This window comes from Brassica oleracea, chromosome C2 (genome assembly GCF_000695525.1).
Source record: "Brassica oleracea var. oleracea cultivar TO1000 chromosome C2, BOL, whole genome shotgun sequence".
In the NCBI taxonomy this organism is placed as follows: Eukaryota; Viridiplantae; Streptophyta; class Magnoliopsida; order Brassicales; family Brassicaceae; genus Brassica; species Brassica oleracea.
The window spans coordinates 13923325-13931582 of record NC_027749.1 but is presented as its reverse complement, the minus strand read 5'-3'; the positions used below and the strand labels follow the sequence as shown (position 1 = coordinate 13931582).

The 8258-nt window shown below is 35.0% G+C and overlaps 1 protein-coding gene across 5 annotated transcripts; it reads right to left on the bottom strand.

Moving 5' to 3' along the window:
- Positions 1 to 1311: 1311 nt before the first annotated feature.
- On the bottom strand, positions 1312 to 4686 carry LOC106327376. 5 transcript variants are annotated; one of them, XR_001267436.1, is made up of 3 exons: positions 4317 to 4686; positions 2240 to 4024; positions 1312 to 1927 (listed from the first exon to the last, which is right to left on the bottom strand). XR_001267436.1 is itself a non-coding variant. In XM_013765517.1 (2 exons), the coding sequence occupies exons 1-2, from the start codon at positions 4597 to 4599 to the stop codon at positions 3387 to 3389; spliced, it is 921 nt and encodes a 306-aa protein (XP_013620971.1). In that variant the 5' UTR covers positions 4600 to 4686; the 3' UTR covers positions 1312 to 3386. The 5 variants fall into 5 exon arrangements, 2 of the variants coding, with proteins under 2 accessions (XP_013620971.1, XP_013620972.1); XR_001267435.1 differs by having other exon boundaries at positions 2271 to 4024; XR_001267437.1 differs by having other exon boundaries at positions 2287 to 4024.
- Positions 4687 to 8258: the final 3572 nt, after the last annotated feature.

Genomic DNA, 8258 nt, shown 5'->3' with positions numbered 1-8258 from the left:
CAATTTTGTTACGGATCCGTCGCTGTTTTGTCAAACCATGATAGAATTTTGTGTTAAGATCCCCAGATGAGTGCCACCTATTCCTGCTTTTCTGATGCCAGTACTCTTCTTCATCCCTATAAGCATCTTGTAATTTCCTAGATACTTCCATTATATCCTCTTGAGTCCTTGTGTTATCTGTCTGTACCTCCTCAAGGGCTTGCTGTAACTCATTTATTTTTTCCTTTCCATAAGGTGGATTATTTTTCTGCCATTTAGCAATTTCATGACGACAATTACTAATTTTTGCCACTATACTCTTCACTGCACCCTCAGTTCTGTCTCCCCTAGAGTCTGACCATCCCATTGATATTGATTCCATAAAACCCTCTCTTCCAATGCATCTTTTATCAAATCGGAATTGTCCTTTCCTCCTAGGAGCTTTGTCTTCTAAATAAGCCACCACTGGACGATGATCAGATGCCACCATTTTTAAATATTCTGTATAAGAGCATGAGAATAAAGTATGTCATTCTTCATTTGCCAAAGCACGATCTAGACGGCATCTAACCATCACTGCCCCTTTTCCTTTCCTTTTTCTCCCTTGCCATGACATTTTATTTCCCCTCGCCGGGAATTCCAGTAATCCACTGTTTCTGATCATATTATTAAAAGGAATAAAAGAATCCACGTTCCTTAAAGATCCTCCGTCTTTTTCATGGTTACCCGTAATCTCATTTAGATCGCCAATAACGAACCAGGGTTCGGACCATGCGAGTCCATATCTAGTTAATCGCTCCCATACGTGTTCCCTCAGTTGCTGATTTGAATCTCCGTACACAAAAGTTATATAAGCCATTTTCCCCATGACCACTGCTTCCACATCTATCATCCGGTTACTAGAATATAGCACTTTAACCTGATACTCATTATTATAATAAAGTGCTAATCCACCACTTCTTCCCATTGGATCCACTGTGACCAAATTATCGAATCTCAAGTGGGTTTAAAAATTCTAGACAAACTCTTTCTCTTGTTTTGTTTCTGATAAAAAAAGAAAATCTGGTTTATTTTTATGCCTTATCTCCCCTAAATAACTTATTGTCCATTTAATTCTCATTCCTCTACAGTTCCAGCTTAGTACTCTCATTAAAAACGAATTTTATATGCTTCGGAAAGCCAATTTGATGGGTGTAATGAAACCCAAAATACTCAACCCAAATCTTGTCCTTGTGTAGTATCTTGGCATATAATAGCTCCATGCCATTTTTCCAAATTTTATCAAGAATAATTACATGTATTTGCCAATCCAATATCTCCACCATCCCAAAATAAACATGATCTAATATACCATTCCTTATGCTGTACCATACCAAAAAATGACTTTTAAGGTTTATAAATCCCACATAACCATTAACGTAACCTCTAAAACCCCAACACCAAAGCAATATGCAAAGGAAATATATATACTCAATCGCATAGTCAATAGTTAACATTTTGAGAGCCATAGAACAGATTCTTTCTATCCAATGAAATCCATACATTCCTTTCCGTACTTGTAGCTGTCCTGATTTATTTTCCTTGATCAACAACCCCATCGCATAAGACGCAGCAAACTCCCCTGTAAACGTATTTGAGTCAACCACGATCGACTCTCTCGGCTTAAGCCCATTCCCCGCATGGCAAGTGCCCTCTGTGATGGGTTTGATGAGACCCGACAGAGTGAATGCGTCCAGATATTGAGCCTGAAAACACCATCCCAATACCCAAACCAGTAGGCCGTTCCAAGAAGCCACAGTAGCCCACTTATATCAAAACTCCATATATTTCTTCGTCTTGTGACCGGGAGGTTGAAACATACGAAGATAAAAGTGTTCTCTGCTGCCCAGCTTTCTTGAACCAACAAGATCTCTCCGTAACTCCTGACCATAGCATCAATGTGGTGTTCCTGCACCAAAGACAATGCCCAATGAGATGCAACAGATTGTCATATGATGATACTCGATAAAACCATAATGCCTTAGTGACAACCAAACATAGATCAATGCGAGTAACATCATACTGTAAGCCCTCATTCTTCTGTGATCCACAAACTTGATAAGAAACAAAACCAACAAATGAAGAGACTTCATACCATAAAACCGAAAACCAACAGACCCAACTTTTATTCCAATACTTAATCAAACTTAAAACTTGACTGACAATCATAAAAAAAAGAAGAAACCATAACAATGACAATACCCATAACCCTTATGCTTACTATGATAATGCTCATAGAGCTTATTAAAAACCTGAATTTACTAATACCACGAGCCAACCCCTGCTCTCTCCATCTCATTCTTATGCTCTGATCCATAAAATTATGGTTTATGAGGTCATGTCTTCGGGTTTGAGGGGCCCTTATTCTCCATCTGCTTACCGGTTTCACCATGGCGCGTTCCAGTTTTACCTGCAGCTCGTTTACGTGGGGAAACTAGAGCCTTGGCAATTCTCATTTTTGTGCTGACTGCAGTACTTATCGTCGGCTTGAACAGACTTTTTCGAGTTCTATGTTTCTTCCCCACGTCACCTTCAGCCATATCCTTCTCATCCTCAACATTAGCCACTTCTCCATCCTTTCGAGTCTCCTCCCCACTTGCCTGCTCTAGCTCTCTCAATGCTTCCTCCATTTCCCCTTCAGAGCATTCCGGGAGATCATCTACCGTATCCATATCAACACCATGCTCTAGAAAAACCGCCCTTATCTCATCCATCTCCATGACCTTGTCTGTATCAGCATCAGCATCAACCTCGGTTACATTGCCATAGGATCCGAAATGACAGCTGCCCCTGTTGCTTGAGTCTTAGCTAGCTCCTCCTGAAAGTCCTGTGAAGGTAGATGCTGTTGAGCTACCTCAGCAGTCTGAATACCTCTCCCAACTCTAGCCTCAGAACGTTGTAGCTCCCCATCCTCCCGTTCTTCCACACGGGAACCTCGCAGCAATTGTTGATCTCCGACTTGTCCAGTTGCTTGTCCAGATATGCCCCTGCCCCTTTCTTCCTGAGCAACCACTCTTGCTTCATCTCTACGTGGCATTCTCTGCCTAGACCCCTCGCCATCCCCTCTGTAATTTCCCCGATTATTAAGCGAGCTCTTGTTCCCTTTCTCAGCCACACGCCTCCATTTGTGATCATTCTCCTCCACCATCTTCCCTTTGCCCTTACCATAATACTCTCTCCCATCTCTTTCCTTCTGCTGATTACCCGTATTCCCGTTGATGACGACGCCCTTGTAACTCCTGGCCCTCTCCTCGTGTTTCCCACCTTCAAACCACCCACCATTACCATCTCTATTCTCCCTCTTCCTCTCCGGGCTCTGCTTCACCTCTGGTTTAGCAAGAGGACACCTCTCTTCCTTGTGGCACAGACTAGCACAAATTGGACAAAATCCAAAACGTTTCTCGTACCGTAGAGAGATCATAAAACTCTCCTCCTTTGAATTCTACAGTGGTCTCCAAACAGAGTTGTTGAAAACCATCCACCACCACCTGAACTCTTGAAAGCTCAAGATCCACCGAGACCAACCTCCCAAGTGCGCCACCAACGCTCTCGAATGTGGGCAGTGTCCTAAACTCCGTTGGAACACCTCGCACACGGACCCAGAATGGTATTTCTGACGGGAACAATTGTGACTTCCTAGGTTGCCACCTTGCAAGAGCCAGCATCCAATAATCAAAATGATATTGTTGCAGCTTCAGAACATCTTCAATCTCTTCCTTTGTCTGAAAATCAAACTGGAATTTCCCGTGACCCAAGTCTGTGCCCACCACACGGTCCTCAAACTTCCAAATCATTGGGATGTTCTGTAGCAGCGCCTGCATCTCTTGCTCAGCTGGATTCATGCACCTCCCAATCAAGGTCTTTGCATAGATCTTGATGAGGGCCGAGTTATCAAAATGCGGCACCGATATCTTCAATCTTTTCCGAGTGTTCTCTCCCTCCTTCATGGCTCCACCAGTTCCCAATAGCTGTCCCTGTGTCATGATGAACCACACAACACCAAAACCTAGTTTTTTTATCAGAGAGCAAAGCTAGGAAACTTGAAAGTGTGATGTATTAAACACCACCCCCACAACGCTTTTTATATTGTCTCCACATTCCTATTTCTCCTACCAAACCTATTCCCTCATTAGTACCAAATATCTCAACAGTAAAGGCATGATTATCTCCATGAATCCAAATTATCCTCAGTATCTTCAAACAACACTTAACCCGAATCAAATCAAATCCGTAAGTATTGGTTTCAATCCTCGCATAAAAGAATAATATTCTTTTAGTTAAGCGATCCAAAGTAATACCTGAAGATTCATGTGATCGCATAATGAAGAAGATCCATATCAAAATCCATGCGACTCCATCATCGCTTTCCTTAAATTGAGATCCCCTGAATCGTATACCCCTTAACCCGATTCTCTGAATCGTCCTCACCAGAACTTTCCCGAGATTTGATTGATCACCTTCCCCAATCTGCCGAGATCCCTTGATTCCCCTCGAGTAGATCACACCGAAACAACCATAATCTACACTCCTCCATCGATTTCCCGGACCCCAATCTCGAAGATCCATCAAAACCCTGAACATGTATCGCTATCGCCGTCGCTTTTGTTAGAGAGAAAATATTGTTAGTTTCCTTAATCTTACTAGTTTATTATTATTATGTCAATGATGATTTATTAGTTTTACCATATTCTAACAAATTTACGAAAATATAAAAAAACATTCAATGTGGATGCACATATCACAATTAGTTTCAATAGGGTAGTGACACTTGTCAAATCACTTCTTAGATAATGATTAGGGGATTATGCCTTCACCATAAACACTTATCATCTCTTTGCGTACGTGCAAGATCCGTGTGCAGCCCCAGCTTCATCTTTAGCTCCTCCATGTTTGAAGAACTTATCTCTCAGCAATGTTCATTTGCTCAACGAAAGCGGATCCTCTTCATACTGGTATATCGTTTACGAAAAGCACTTGGCGTATATGTAGCTATAGTCAGAGCCGGTCCTAGATATATGGGGGCTGGAAGCAAAAAAAAAATTAATTGGCCTATTAACTATAAAAGACTTGTAACGGAGAGAGAGTAAGATTCGAACTCTTGACTTCTTTAAGCAAACATGTGTACAATAACCAAATTGGCTGAAGAAAATTTTGACAAAACTCGGCCGAAATAATACTTAATATTTAGCGGCCGGAAGCAAGTGCTTGGCCCGGTTCCATCCAGGGCCGGCACTGGCTATAGTATACTGCACAAAGACACCTTAGTTAAAGAAACAAATGCACATAAAATAACACTTGCATGCATATCTAATCTATTAAACTAGAGTCCTATTTGAAAATTACCATGACATACATTTTTTAAACCTACTGAATATGTTATGACTTATCTTTTAATTAGCCTTCCTATTATTTCTATATATATCATATTAACTAACCTTCTTATTATTCGTACATATATTTAAATTAGCTTTTATTAAATATATACTTTACTTCAACATATTATTTAATTAATTAGTCTAAACCATGTAAATAAATATCGTTTGGCAAATCAGTAGATACGATCACTGAAGTTTATACACAACAATAGACCAAAATATATGCTTTTTTATTTAAAGTTCATCGTGCCTTCACTTAACACTATGTGAGCCATAAAACATGTTATATTAGAGGTCGATTCAAATATACATTATGATATTATCTTATACTTTTACAATATAATGACTTATAAAACATGTTTTATTACAGAATGATTCACATATACATTATGTTACTTTCGTATTGGAAATTCTACGACATCGTATATGGTATAGTTAATATACATAGTTTCATTGTATAACAAAATCAAGCTTTAAGATGTAGTGATTCAAAGAACTCACACATGTTCATAACCAACTTGGAGATGAACTGATTCAAATAAATCACAGATGAATCGATGTTTACTATTCAAAGTTATGTTTTCATGGTTATCATCTACTATACCTTAAGCATGTTTTATAAGAAGAGATAAGAGGAAGGAGATATATTTTTTTATGAAATTAGGTAGTTACAATTGTATAATAATTTTTGTAACAATATATACAAGATATATGGGAACCAAAAACTGTACGCAAACATGATAGTTATCAGAAAGTATTATCTGTTGTCGAATCGTCTATATAATCTTTTTCATATCATAATTGCAAGATTATAATAAATCATCACTAAAAAAACCAAGATAGTTATCATGGTTATAAATAAAATTTTAAAACAATCTCATTAATTAAGAAATATTGTTTTTTAATTTCCAGATCCAGATATTTTTGCTTCCTGAACAATAAAGTCTCAGATAATTTTGTTGTTCATTTTATAGTTTTGTAAATAATATTAGCACAGCTGAAACAAATGAAATAGTTGTTAATATATTATACCCCCTATAATATTTTCTTATATCTCAAATCCTTAGAAATAAAAAAATTTGTAAATATATGCCAAAAATACGAGATATTTATAATGTTTCTGGATATAAAATGAAAAAAAAACGTAAAGAGATTCAAATTTTTAGTTCCACAAAAATAACATTTCCATATAATATTTATATGAACAACCAAATCGGATATTTATAAATCAATTCATTGGTTTGTAAATTAAGTCCAAAAATTTGTTTCATTCAAGCCCAATGTGATTAAATTTTATATATTATAAGTATAATTCAATCTTTAATATTATTAAAATAAATTAAATTTAAAGGTCTTTTATAGTATTGATTTGTATAGAAAACATTTCTTAGTTTACATCATTGTTATTGTAATTTTATTCAGACATTAATATAGTATACTCCATGTTCATTTTAATTACCGTTTAAGATTTGCGCTCAAAGTTTAAAAAATATTTAATTTTGTATATTTTCTGAGAAAAAACATCATTATCTCTATGCCTAAAATTATCTTAACCAGTAAAAAATTGAAGAATAATTCTCATAAATTTTGCATTAAAATTGTAAAACGACGTTTATTTTGTAAAATATAAACAAATTTATTTTACAAAGACACTTAATATGAAACAAAGAGAGTAATATTCTACATTTAAAATTTAATTATATTGAAATTTTAAACTACAAAACATGAATCCCTATTAATATTATATATGTAAATTTTTGTAATAAAATACATCAAAATACAAAATTTGACTTGAAGATAGAAAAACTCAAATGTTATAGTTCAAATGCGACAAATTGATGTAACCATTTGTTGGATGATAAAATTGATGAGCCAAATAAGGCTACCCCACACTTTAATTATATATAGAATACAATTATATAAATTTTCACCTAAAAATTTATTCCAGAGTTTGAAAGCGTGGATAAGAATCTAGGTAAGTATAAGTACACAATTAGCAGATCTTTTTTCATTTATAATATAATCTTGAGGTATACCAATTTTCTAAACATATTTAAAATATAACGACATTTAGTAACACAAAATAAAAATCAGAAAGTGTAACAAAAAATATAGCTACTTAAATCAGAATCAACATCCAAAATATCATATTCCTATTTAGACTCACTTTTTCAACTGAATTTGAAATTTTATCGGGTTCTTAACATTGTTATTTGAAACAAAACAAGAATCAAAATAAATAAATACAAACCAAAATAAAATTCATAAATAACCTAATGGTTACTATTACTATATTTCTTGAACTGAAAACCAAAAACCACACCGAACTAAAACAAAACTGAAGACCAGAAAAATACAATATGGAAGCGAACCAAAATCGAATGCTCATGCCTAAAAACATTAGTAAACAAATAAACATGTTAATAAATTTGTCAATAAAAAATCATTTCGCGCTTTCAAGCGCGGATACTATTCTAATCTAATATATTAATTTAGAGTCCTATTTTTTTATCTACCATTAACAAATCATAATAGGACCACTTGAAGAATTAATTAATATGACATCTAATCTATTAATTTAGGATCTTATTTTTTATCTACCATTAACAAATCATAGTAGAACCACTTAAAAATTAATTAATATAACATATTTAATTATTTACATTAATAAGAAACCAACTTAAATTTGAATTAATTTTTTTCTCTGTTGAGAAAGAATTTCACAAAATCTTATTTAAATTTTAAAACTTTTAATAAAAAACATATTAATTAATTTTGTAAGTAGTAATATAATATTGTTATAAATCAATGTTAACTAAAATCTAATTTATTAATTTAGAGTCTTATTTTTTTATCAACCATTAA